General features: G+C 45.4%; 1 protein-coding gene across 1 annotated transcript in view; it reads left to right on the plus strand.

Annotated features, from left to right (window-relative positions):
- Positions 1-12,917, plus strand: part of zanl (zonadhesin, like) — a 59,848-nt gene that overhangs the window by 34,802 nt on the left and 12,129 nt on the right. Inside the window, exons 67-80 of the mRNA XM_058066821.1 lie at positions 260-507; positions 1,932-2,109; positions 2,193-2,301; positions 2,824-2,918; positions 3,061-3,237; positions 3,314-3,522; positions 3,604-3,748; positions 4,852-4,949; positions 6,601-6,747; positions 6,838-6,996; positions 9,116-9,243; positions 9,325-9,596; positions 11,649-11,857; positions 12,620-12,764. Coding sequence (XP_057922804.1) covers positions 260-507; positions 1,932-2,109; positions 2,193-2,301; positions 2,824-2,918; positions 3,061-3,237; positions 3,314-3,522; positions 3,604-3,748; positions 4,852-4,949; positions 6,601-6,747; positions 6,838-6,996; positions 9,116-9,243; positions 9,325-9,596; positions 11,649-11,857; positions 12,620-12,764 — 2,319 coding nt within the window. The remainder of the gene's footprint in view (positions 1-259; positions 508-1,931; positions 2,110-2,192; positions 2,302-2,823; positions 2,919-3,060; positions 3,238-3,313; positions 3,523-3,603; positions 3,749-4,851; positions 4,950-6,600; positions 6,748-6,837; positions 6,997-9,115; positions 9,244-9,324; positions 9,597-11,648; positions 11,858-12,619; positions 12,765-12,917) is intronic.

Raw genomic sequence — 12,917 nt, forward strand, 5'->3', positions numbered from 1 at the left:
AACAACCATTCACACTCACATTCATACCTATGGACAATTTGAAGTCACTAATTAACCTAGCATGTTTTTGGAATGTGGGAGGAAACCGGAATACCCGGAGAAAACCCACGAATGCACAGGGAGAAAATGCAAACTCCACAAAGAGATGGCCGAGGGTGGAATCGAACCCTGGTCCTCCTAGCTGTGAGGTCTGCGCGCTAACCCAGACTCCTATATGATGAATGAAAATTCCCCCACTTCTTCTTATGTCCAACCACAGGAAACGGTATCTGTTCTGTCTCCGGAGACCCCCACTACACCACATTTGACAAGCGGGTCCACCATTACATGGGGGCATGCTCTTACACCCTGACCAAGCTCTGCAACTCTTCCAACAACTTGCCCTATTTCACCGTGGACACCCAGAACGAGCACAGGGGGAGCAACAAGAAGGTTTCCTACGTCAGGGCTGTCGTGGTCAACGTGAACGGTTTAACGCTCATCCTCGGCAAGGGACGCACACTCCAGGTGGGTTACTTCAATTCAGGGGGGGGTGCTCTTCTTGTCTTTTACTGTGGGGCGACCCTCTGAGGCGGCCAATCAGGAAGCTGGTCCTAAATAAAACCAATAATAGAAACCTTGTGTCCATGGTGGCAGAGAGTCAGCTCGCCATGACAGTCCACAAGCAGCCCATTTGGGGGCCCCATGCTTTGGGAGGGCAGGGTGCATCTGGTGGGTGTAGCAGGGGCGGTCTAAGCATCACTCATGGTGAGGGGGTTAGAGGGAAGGTAAGAAACGGTGTAAATAACGGCAGACGCGGTAGAATCCGCAGCTTGAAGTAGCGGCGGAGGCAGCAGTGGCGTTCAAGATCCCGCTGTAAATGATGATGATGATGATGATGATGATGGCTGGGCTTGCGTGAGCGATGAGGAAGAGTACGACAAGCGGCTCCGACGTTTTGATGAGCCTTTTGACTACTGTGGAGACACAGGAATCTCTGAGCCTGGTGACATCATCATATGCAAATGAGAAACTTGGGGTCATACGGAGGATTTTTCTCATTTACAGTTTACCTTTTTTCTCTAACCATTTTCAAGCTCCAACCTTTTGAAATAGTAATATCAACCAAATACGCTGGCGTCTACAGGGTTAATAACACGCCAAGACGTGCGCCATATTGTACGCAAAACTGGGCAAATGATAACAAAATCTTAACCAAAAAACATGCTAACCGGGGCAGACGCTAACCGAGGTTCCACTGTATATTAATTTAAACGAGTTCTGATTGAACATTTACATTATTTTATCACCTCTCACATAGACTTAAATGAAGACATTGACATATTATCTTTTCATTTCACTTTTTTTTTACGGCCTCTGGTTCTGCCTGTCACTCGTTCCGCATCGGCTTGGTCATCTGAGTATGATGTAATACGGGTGTTAGCGCCAACCTTGTGACCAGAAATCATCAGAAATCATAAAGTCATAGTAAAAGAAAAAAAGAAAGAAAAAATGACGATATTACGAGAAGGAAGTCGTAATATTATCAGAATAATTTTGCACAGGCACGACAAAAAAAATGGTAAAACTTTATCAGCATAAAGTCTTACATTTCTGAAAATAAAGTTGCAAATTTACGAGGAAAAACCTTGTAATATTCCAATAACTTTACAAGAAAATAATAAAGTTGTACATTTCTGAGAATAAACTAAAAAAAAAAATACATTTTGTTTGTTTCTTTTGGCTTTTTTCCTTCCTGAGTCCCCCCAAAAAGCGGATCTTTTTTGGCTTGAGCCCTTTATAATCCGGATGCCCTTCATTTAGCATTTCCGAAACAAGAGAGCAAGAAGTACGGCGCCCCCCCCCTCCAAGGGCGGCGTACATCCACAGCTGAGGGGGTGTGAACAAACTTACAAGCACAACTTGTGTACTATTTTTTCTGTGCTGTACAGGTTAACGGATCTGTGGCGGTCCCGCCCGTCAAGGCCGCCAACGACGTCACAGTCTACCTGAGTGGCAAGTTTATCATCCTGGAGACACTTTTTGGATTGAGGGTGCGATTTGACGGCAACCACCACGCCGACGTCAGCATTCCCACTTCCTACAGCGGGCAGCTTTGCGGAATGTGTGGTAAGAAGTGTTGACGAGCATGCTGGCATTTTAACGCTCACGCTCATTATGAATTTAGCAACTTGATGCTTTTTTTGTGACAGGGAATTTCAACGGGAATCCGAAAGATGACAACCTAAAGCCGGACAACAGTCCTGCCGCTAGCACCAATGAGTTGGGAGACAGCTGGCAGGTTCCTGACCCTCGACCCGAGTAAGTCATGCTAACCTTAAAAATGGAACAGAAATCCTATCTTCCATGAAAAACTTCATCTTTCATCTTGTCCACTTGTGTCAATACCAAAATAAAAACAAATATATCTAAAAAAGGGCGGCACGGCGGTCGAGTGGTTAGCGCGCAGACCTCACAGCTAAGAGACCAGGGTTCAATTCCACCCTCGGTCATCTCTGTGTGGAGTTTGCATGTTCTCCCCGTGCATGCGTGGGTTTTCTCCGGGTACTCCGGTTTCCTCCCACATTCCAAAAACATGCTAGGTTAATTGGCCACTCCAAATTGTCCATAGGTATGAATGTGAGTGTGAATGGTTGTTTGTCTATATGTGCCCTGTGATTGGCTGGCCACCAGTCCAGGGTGTACCCTGCCTTTCGCCCGAAGACAGCTGGGATAGGCTCCAGCACCCCCGCGACCCCTGTGAGGAAAAAGCGGTAGAAAATGAATGAATGAATGAATATCTAAAAAATATCTGTCTTACATATTTTATTTGCGCTTGTCCAGTTGCAGTAACGGTGGTGGCCAGGAGGACTGTGATCAAAAGGTGGAGGAAGACGCCAAGAAACCAACGAGCTGCGGCATGATCACTGACCTCGATGGTACCCCCCCAACACACATTCACGCCAGATACATACATAGCTTCATGATTAAGTCATGTATGGTCATATTTCCATGATAAAGCTATGTCTTTTTGTCCTTTCATCATTGGACGTATTATCATGATGTCTTTTTGTCCTTCAGGCATCTTCAAGCTGTGTCACTCCATCGTCCCCCCTGAGTCCTTCTTGGAAAACTGCATATATGACATGTGCGCCACAGGGGGGCAAACTGTGGCGTTGTGCCAAGCCGTGGAGAGCTACGCCGACATGTGCGCCCTCGCGGGAGTCCCCATCAACTGGAGGAACACCACCTTCTGCCGTGAGTTGCAGGCACCACCCCCTTGTTAGGGGCCCCCCGGCATGATGTTCTATGTTGTCTCTGCCCGCCCATCTAGCTCTGAAGTGCCCCCCCGGCAGTCACTACACCCACTGCGGTTCCGCGTGTCCCCAACCCAGCTGTCAGGACCCCGCAGGGCCGGGCGGTGCCTGTGAACAACCCTGCGTGGAAGGCTGCGTCTGCAACGATGGACTCATCCTCAGCGGTGACCAATGTGTGCCGCTGAGCGAATGCGGCTGCACGGACAGCAATGGAAAATACCGACCGGTAAGCATCTGGCGTTTCCTCTCTTCCTCTCACATGCTCGCTGCTGTTTTTGGTGGAGTCATTCTTGTCCGATGTTTGGAGGTGGGAGATACCTGGTTTACAGAGACGGACTGCTCGGAGCGTTGTAAGTGTAACAGCAACCACAATGTGACCTGTGAGCCGTGGCAGTGTAGCCCAGCGCAGGAATGCAAAGTGCTGGACGGCATCCTGGACTGCCACTCTACGGGTACGTCTTGGTTTTCATGATCAAAATCAACATTTGTCCTCGCGGATGAGGTGACTGTGCGTGTTTGTCCTGCTGCCCGTGTGTGCTAGTTTCCCGATATATTTATTACGTACTGCAAAGTCCTTATCCAACTTTGTCCCAGCCACGCTCTACACTCATGATCTAAACCAGGGGTGCTCATTAAGTCGATCGCGATCTACCGGTTGATCGCGGAGGTGGTACTGGTCGATCGCGGCGTGACATTAAAAAAATATCATCCTAGCATCAATGCCATCACTTGATTGATATACAGGGCAGCCATTCAGATGACAACTGAATGTTGCCCTTCGGGCGACCAATCAAATCAAACAACGTCTCTAAGTGCAGCAGAACTTACGATGTCAGCCTATCATCCATCCCCGTTACTTGATTGACATACAGGACAACCAGTCAGATGACAACTGAATTTTGACCTTTAGGTCACCGCTCATGCGTAAACAACGATGCAAAGTGCTAAGCTAGTCGGCGAATTGCGAGATTTTAAGCCCTCGCTAAAGTTTATGGTCACTAAAATGAGTGAAGGAGCTGGACCAAGTAAAAAGGCAAAAACTGGACCAAGTAAAAAGGCAAAAAACATATCACTTCCATACGGATATGGAATATTATACGGATATTGTGATACGGATATTATCCATGACTGATAAACATTTGGAAGTGTGCTTGAGGCTGGCTATCAGCAGCTACTGTCCGGACTATGCATCCCTGGCTGGTTCAATTCAGTGCAAGTCATCAAAGTAAACTCAGGTAATTACAAAAAATGTTAATAGTTAATTATGTGTGTTTTGCAATATTGGCTCATTTGGTTATGTAAGGTACATCAACATACATTGTACGTACAAATAATCCTCAATACATTTGAAAATAAATAGATGTTTTGCATTTTTGTAGTGGGTAGATCATTTTGACTCGGTCATTTTAAAAGTAGCTCGCATGCTGAAAAAGTGTGAGCACCCCTGATCTATGCTAACGCATCTTTCTGGTTAGCTTGGCTGCTGTAGTCCACCATAGCGGTGCTGATGTTTACGTTCTCTGGACATGTCATACAACTTGAACTCTCTCCTCAGGTAAAGGAGTATGTCACGTTGCCGGAGACCCTCACTACTACACCTTTGACGGCGTGATGCACACCTTCATGGGCACCTGCACATACACTCTGGTCCAGGTATCTTCCTGCTATTTGTTTATTAGTTCAAAACTTATGGTTGAAGGAGGAGTCCTATCGAGCGTGGATGGCTTGTGGGACTCCTGAAGCGGCTGACAGGTACCGTCAGGGGGAGGGGCACAACTTTTGGTTGGCCTTGAAGAGGTTCAGGCAAACCGTCCGACGCCTCAGAATCGGGATCAGTACCCGATCCACACTCTTTACAGTAGTGTCGGGGCCTGTAGACCTCGCCTGAGGATATAGTTGGACGGTGTAGAGAATACTTTCAGGTCCTTCTCAATCCCACAGAGTCTGAGGACACATATGTGGACAGTTCCATCACCGTGGCTGAGGTATCTGGGGTGGTCAAAATGTGGCAAAGCTCCAGGGGTGGACGAGTTTCGTCAAGGCTCTGGATGTTGAGGGGCTATCTTGACTGACACTTCTCTTCAATATTGCGTGGAAGTCGGGAAGAGTACCAGGGTGGTGGTCCCCCTTTTCAAGAAGGGTGACCGGAGGGTGTGTTCCAACTATAGGGGGATCACACTCCTCCCTGGGAAAGTCTATTCCAGGGTGCTGGAGAGAAGGGTACGAACCTTGGCTACAAGAGGTGCAATGTGGTTTTCGTCCCGGTCGTGGAACACAGGACCAGCTCTCTACACCCTTGCGAGGGTGGTGGAGGGTGCTTGGTTCCTATTACCAGCAGTAAGTGTAGCCTCTTTCCCGTAAACGTTGGTCTCCGCCAAGGCAGATGTGGTCCTGATGGCCTCTTCGGGCTGTGACCTAACCTATAGTCATGAGCTTTGGGTCACGACCAAAAGAACGAGATTGCGGATACAAGTGGCTGAAATGACTTTCCTAATAGATGGGGTGAAGAGGTCAGTCATCTAGGGGCTTGGGCATCTAGTCCGGATGCCTCCTGGACGCCTCCCTGTTGAGGTCTCCCCGGCATGCCCAGTCGGGAGAAGGTCCCGGGGCAGACTTGGGATTATGTCTCACAGCTGGCCTGGGAATGCCTTGGTGTCCGGGGACCGGGAAGTCTGGACTTCCCTACTGAGACTACTGCCTCAGTTACCCAGATCCGGATAAGCGGAGGAATATACTGAATAGAAATATGCATGAGTAAAAATCACTTTAGGATATTGTAGTAAATGTTCTTGTCATTGTCATTTGTGTCATTTAAAACATATATATCGATTAGGGATGTTGGGACGATGTAGCCGCCGATACCATTCATTCATTCATTCATTTTCTACCGCTTTTCCTCACGAGGGTCGCGGGGGTGCTGGAGCCTATCCCAGCTGTCTTCGGGCGTAAGGCGGGGTACACCCTGGACTGGTCGCCAGCCAATCACAGGGCACATATAGACAAACAACCATTCACACTCACATTCATACCTATGGACAATTTGGAGTCGCCAATTAACCTAGCATGTTTTTGGAATGTGGGAGGAAACTGGAGTACCCGGAGAAAACCCACGCATGCACGGGGAGAACATGCAAACTCCACACAGAGATGCCCGAGGGTGTGATTGAACCCCGGTCTCCTAGCTGTGAGGTCTGCGCGCTAACCCCGAGACCACCGTGCCGCCCGCCGCCGATACCAATAATCCGATAATAATTTTTTGTGCTTTTCTTGACCATATGATTTCTTTCCTGTTTTCTCTCCCAAGGTATGTAACGCTACGAGGGTAACGCCGTTCACGGTCGTGGCGAAAAACGAGGAGCGCGGTCAGCCAGAGGCGTCGTACGTTCGTTCGGTCAAAGTTTACCTCCCTCATGATGTGGAAATTGAACTGCAGAAAGGCCGCAGAGTTCTGGTGGGTATTAATGTTCTTGAATGTAAAATCGAATAACGTCAAATAACTCTTTTATTCCACGTTCCCCCCCCCCCCCCCCCCCCCATGTAGGTCAACAAGCGTCGCGTGAGAACGCCAGTTTCGGTTAGTGGCGCCAAGGTGATAACCAGCGGCGCGTACAACCTGCTGGATACCAACTTCGGTCTGCAAGTGAAATTTGATGGCGTTCATCACCTGGAGATCACCGTGCCTGGCGAATACTTTGACAAGGTGCGTGTCGCTAGTAGTTAGCCTTGACATTCATGTGGCATCTGTAAAGCTGTGAGATTTACCATAGCAGGATTTAAAAACAAAGCGTACGTTTTTTAATGACCTGGTTAGCGTGATCATCTGATGACCTGCCCCTTGGTTGATATTAACGGCATGAAAATGATATCGGTTCATATCGGTATTGTTTTTTCTGCCGGTAATGATATCAGCGCACGAGTGATGACATCGTCGTCAGACCCGACCGTGATAAGTGAATTCCCCAGAAGTTTCTTTCTATAGAATATTGTTGTAATTAGAGCATAGAAAACCTGTTTAAGGCCTTCCAAATACAGCTTCTTTTTTATTATGATACTTCCTGCTACATACAATAACGTGTCTTAACGTGTCTTATTCAGTCATCCCTCGCTACAATGTGTTTCAAATTTAGCAGCTTCCGTCTACATATTAAAAGTACTATGTATATTAAATAGAAAAGTACGGGGAGAGCGCAGACTCCGCCAAACGCCATAGCAGGTTTTCTATGCCATATGAAAATATTCTATATATGATTAGCTTGCAACCAAAAGGCACTAAATCCATTTTGACTGATTTTGAGAAAATCAATGATTTTTAACTACGCACATATCAATCTATTTGGTCATCAAGTCTATATTGCAAATGAAAGAGCTATCAATATAGGTCATAAAAATGCATGCTATAAAAATCCTGCACACACCATGTATTTTATATATATTTTTTAATTTTTTAGCGCCTTTTGGCTGAAATAAATTTGAAGTCACCTTTAACTTCTTCAATGGCATTGTTGTAAAAGAATGTAAGGTGCTTTAATGTGCTATGCTAATAAAATAATTACAACACAGAAGCCATTCTCAACATACAATACAAAATAATTATTATTAATTAAATTAATAAAAATGTTATTATTAAAAGCAGTGCTCATATTTGACTGCACCATGAAGGTGACAGTGACAAAAATCATCTCATGACAAACTCTTTACATTGTATGTTTTTTAGTACAAGTCAAATAATGTTTCTCATGAAAGTTGGAGGTGTCAAGGTAGAGACATGCCTTTTATGGCGTAAAAAAAAAACTTCCATGTTACAGAATACTGTAAAAACACAATTTGTGTTCTCCTGAATTGCATAACATACTGTAACTATCATACGTGTACTTAATGTACACAAACAAAACAGGATGCGCACTGATACTGGCTTTCTGTATGTGCAGTGCCAATTGTATTCTTCTCTCTGATTGGTCAGATTATCAATAGATGGGAAACTTGGGCCAATCAGAATAAAGAATAAAGAAAGGGATTTAGCTCCTTTTGGTTGAAATCTGAAATGGAAATAGCGCCTTTTGGTTGAAAGCATAAATTTCATATCACTTTTTTTCATATTTTTTAAAATGATTTCAGGACCAAAATATGTGATTTGGACACACATGACAGAGGTCTATTAAACTCATGAAAAACATGCAACTTAGTGAAAATTGGATTTAGCGCCTTTTGGTTGCAAGCTCTTCATATAAAGAAGGAATCATACTTTGCGGAAATTCACTTATCACGGTCTTATCAGACCTGGAACCGATTAAGTGAGGGATTAAAAGAGGGATTACTGTATTTGTATTTCACTTCATTAAAAAGTAAACTGTACTGTATAACGTGTCCATTACACAATACAATTACATAAATATTTATACAGTCTGGAAAAAAATATGGAAAAATCTATACTGAAAATATAAAACAAAATATATTGTATATGATTTTTTGTGGGGCGAGTGGTTAGCACGCAGACCTCACAGCTAGGAGACCAGGGTTCGATTCCACCCTCTGCCATCTCTGTGTGGAGTTTGCATGTTCTCCCCGTGCATGCGTGGGTTTTCTCCGGGTACTCCGGTTTCCTCCCACATTCCAAAAACATGCTAGGTTAATTAAACTCTAAATTGTCTATAGGTATGAATGTGAGTGTGAATGGTTGTTTGATTGGCTGGCGACCAGTCCAGGGTGTACCCCGACTCTCGCCCGAAGACAGCTGGGATAGGCTCCAGCACCCCCGCGACGCTTGTGAGGAAAAGCAGTAGAAAATGAATGAATGAATGATTTTTTGTGTGTTTGTGTAGCTTTGCGGCATGTGCGGCAACTACAACCACAACTCGTCTGACGACAACCTGATGCCCAACACGAAACCTGCCAAGGACGTCATTGAACTGGGCAACAGCTGGAAGGCAGACGGCGACAGTGACACTGGGTCTGTGCACCGCATCATCGCTTTTACTTGATTGGGCTTCAATTTTGACTTCATTTTCACCGCCTTGTCTTTTGGTCTCAGCTGTCAACCAGACAAACGCCCGGATGTCCACCCCAACTGCACAGAAGAGGAGGAGAGTCAATACGAGGACCAGTGTGCCGCTGTTATTTTGTCCGATGTCTTCAAGCCCTGCCACTCTGTGGTGCCCCCGGAGGCCTTCTTAGGAAACTGCGTGTATGACATGTGTGAGTACGACGGCATGCAAGCCACGCTCTGCGACAACGTAGAGGCGTACGCTCAGGCTTGCCACAGCGCCGGGGTGACCATCAGCTGGAGGAACCAAACATTCTGTCGTAAGTCATTTATTTATCTCTTCACTTTTTTCACGACTGACGAGTATTGTTCTCACAGATGGCGGAATAATGAAAACGCTGCTCTGTCTTGGAAAATCACTTCCTTCTGTGTTTTTGCGGCGATGCGGCAGGCTAACCTTGAGCTCCTTTGCTTAGAAGGGATTTCACTTGACCTTTTAATGTAAGCTTCGTTGCTCCTCACCTTGCCCTCCCAATTTACAATGGGATCCCATTAGCATATGCTAAACAAGCCCAACACAATGGCAGCCAATCAGTGTCCACTTCAGGGGGTGATGGACTATTGTTTTCCAAACCCAACACTCCACCCTCAAGAAGCGCGTCCAGATTTTATAAAAAGGCAAGTCGCAAACAGTAAAAGTAGAGATTACAAATTTGATTAACTCGATAAAAAATATGACTAATTAATCCTTTTTTGCAGAGCATGACGTGCTCTTTTGTGTGATTTTTTTTTTTTTTTTCAAGAACTGTTCTAACCGAGGGCGGCACGGCGGTCTAGTGGTTAGCGTGCAGACCTCACAGCTAGGGTTCAATTCCAAAAAATGAAAATGAATGAATGAATGTTCTAACCCAGGGGTGGGCAAACTTTTTGACTCGTGGGCCGCGTTCAGTTAACAAAATTGTGCGGGAGACTAGAATATATATTTAACACGCGCTATTTTACACTTACAATTCTAACAGTCTGCCTTGAATTATTATTCATTCATTCATTCATTTTCTACCGCTTTTTTCCTCACAAGGGTCGCGGGGGGTGCTGGAGCCTATCCCAGCTGTCTTCGGGTGAGAGGCGGGGTACACCCTGGACTGATCGCCAGCCAATCACAGGGCACATATAGACAAACAACCATTCACACTCACATTCATACCTATGGACAATTTGGAGTCGCCAATTAACCTAGCATGTTTTTGGAATGTGGGAGGAAACCGGAGTACCCGGAGAAAACCCACGCGTGCACGGGGAGAACATGCAAACTCCACACAGAGATGCCCGAGGGTGGAATTGAACCCTGGTCTCCTAGCTGTGAGGTCTGCGCACTAACCACTAGACCACCGTGACCCTTGAATTATTAGTCTAATTTTATTTTATAAAATTGTCATACTATCAGCTATATGTTCTCATTTCCTCAAACTACAAAATTTAATTTTATAATTTTTTTTTTGTTTTTTTTTTACTGAATAAGACATCATATTAAACGTTGAAATACTCTGAAAGTAACTGACGGGCCAGATTCAAACGCTTGGTGGGCCGCATGTGGCCCCCGGGCCATAGTTTGCCCACCCCTGCATGGTATGCTGCTGTGTTTCTGCAAAATGATGCGTTTGTGTGGGGATTTTTTTGTGTGTTTTTTTGCAATGCTGGAATAGTCTGTGTGTTGGTAAAAAAAATAAATTATTGTATCTATCTATCTATCTATCTATCTTGTAGAGCTTACAGAGGTTGCTGTAAATAATGCTGACACGGGAATATTCACAAATATGCATGAAATGCTGCTTGATTGCCTCCAGAATGTTCCATTTTTTGTTTTTGGCATTGGTGTTAGCATCTGAGCTGGTGATTTTATTTTTTAATTGATGATGAAATAGTCACAACTGTGCATGGTATGCTCCTCTGCCTCAAAACCAGATGGTGTGTTTTTTGTGTTAATGCTAAGTGTCATGCTGTAGCGCTATGGAGAGTTGTAGCACCGTGGGAAAATATGTATGTTTTTGTTTTGAAAAAGTTGCTGTAAACGATGCTGACACTGGATTAGTCACAACTATGCATGATATGCTGCTCTGCCTCGGAAAATGTATTTGTTTTTGTTTCTTTTATGTTTACATTGATGCTAACTTTATATAGCTTTTGGCTGATGAGCATTGTAGTTACAAACATGCATGATATGCTGCTCTGAACAGTGCTAACTTTATTTCGCTACGACGCCGACCACAATGGTGGTCACTATGAACGGTGATACTAGAATAGAAAAGTCACGACTGTGCATGATATCCAAAAGAGGCATTTTTTTTGATGTGGAAACTGATGTTCTTTTGCAGCTTTGCCCTGCCCGCCTAACAGCCACTATTCCGACTGCACCGCCCCCTGCCCGCCGACCTGCTCCGATCTGTTCCCAATCGCTTGCCACCTGCCGCCGACTGCCTGCGTGGAAGGTTGCCAGTGTGACGCCGGCTTCGTCCTCAGCGACGGCAAATGTGTGCCGCTCAGCAAATGTGGCTGCCTGGATTCACTCGGAGAGTACTATGACGTGAGTATTGAAATACATTTTCATATATCATATAAAAATAATCATATGTATGTGTTGAGTCTATTTTAGCATAATTATGTTTAGGACCATGTATTGTAATATACAGAGTAAGAAAGTTCAGCTTTGTGGTAATTATATACCATAAACATTTAATTGGAATTATGATGACATACTCATAAATCCGATAACATAAAAATGGCTCAGATAACCCATAATTAAAAAAAACGCTCCAATAAGGCCATACTGTACAGGTCAAGCTCTCCCTTTTTTTTCTCCTGGCTGTGACGTTAATGGCCTGTCGAAACTTCCCCTTCAGAGACATTTTTTGTACTAGTTGTACAAAAAGCTCCATGATGGGGGGGGGCATGCAGTACCAAAAACCTTACCAGCCACCTGAAACGCCACATTGCTGCCAGGCTGGGGGCTTGCAGCTAAAACGCTAAAGCTTTGCCAAAGAGCTCCGTAGCATCACTCCGGCTGCTCGGAGCATGTCCCCGAATACAGTGCACCTTGCTAGGCCACAGCAGGGGGCTCCATCCGCACTATATTCTATGTGCTAGTGGTCATGTTTCATTCAGGACTCATCAAAAAGTCCTGATTTGTTCCAGTCCTTCTTACCTCCGGGTGTGCACAAAGTACACTATAAAAAGGTATCGGTTATGGGTACCATGTTGTTCTTGAGAAGCAGAACGCTGTTGACACGTGTTTGAAGCAAGATACATTTTTTTAATAACGATGTTTTTTTTATGTGTATTTTTGCAGGTGGGAGACATATGGCTGACGGACAAATGTGTTGAGAGGTGCACGTGTAACCTGGGAGGGCAGATCACATGCAAGAGCCACAGCTGTGATTCCAGCTCAGTGTGCGCCCTGGACAAACATGGGGACGTCTACTGCCAGCCTGCCAGTGAGTCCTGAGGGAGTCCTTAGGGAGTCCCCAGAGTGTCCTGAAGGAGTCCCGAGGGAGCCCCCAGGTTGCCCCGAAGGAGTCCAGAGGGTGTCCCGAGGGAGTCCCAAGGGAGTCCCGAGAGCGTTCTGTAGCAGTCCCGAGGGTGTCCTG

The sequence above is a fragment of the Doryrhamphus excisus genome, chromosome 3 (assembly GCF_030265055.1).
Source record: "Doryrhamphus excisus isolate RoL2022-K1 chromosome 3, RoL_Dexc_1.0, whole genome shotgun sequence".
In the NCBI taxonomy this organism is placed as follows: Eukaryota; Metazoa; Chordata; class Actinopteri; order Syngnathiformes; family Syngnathidae; genus Doryrhamphus; species Doryrhamphus excisus.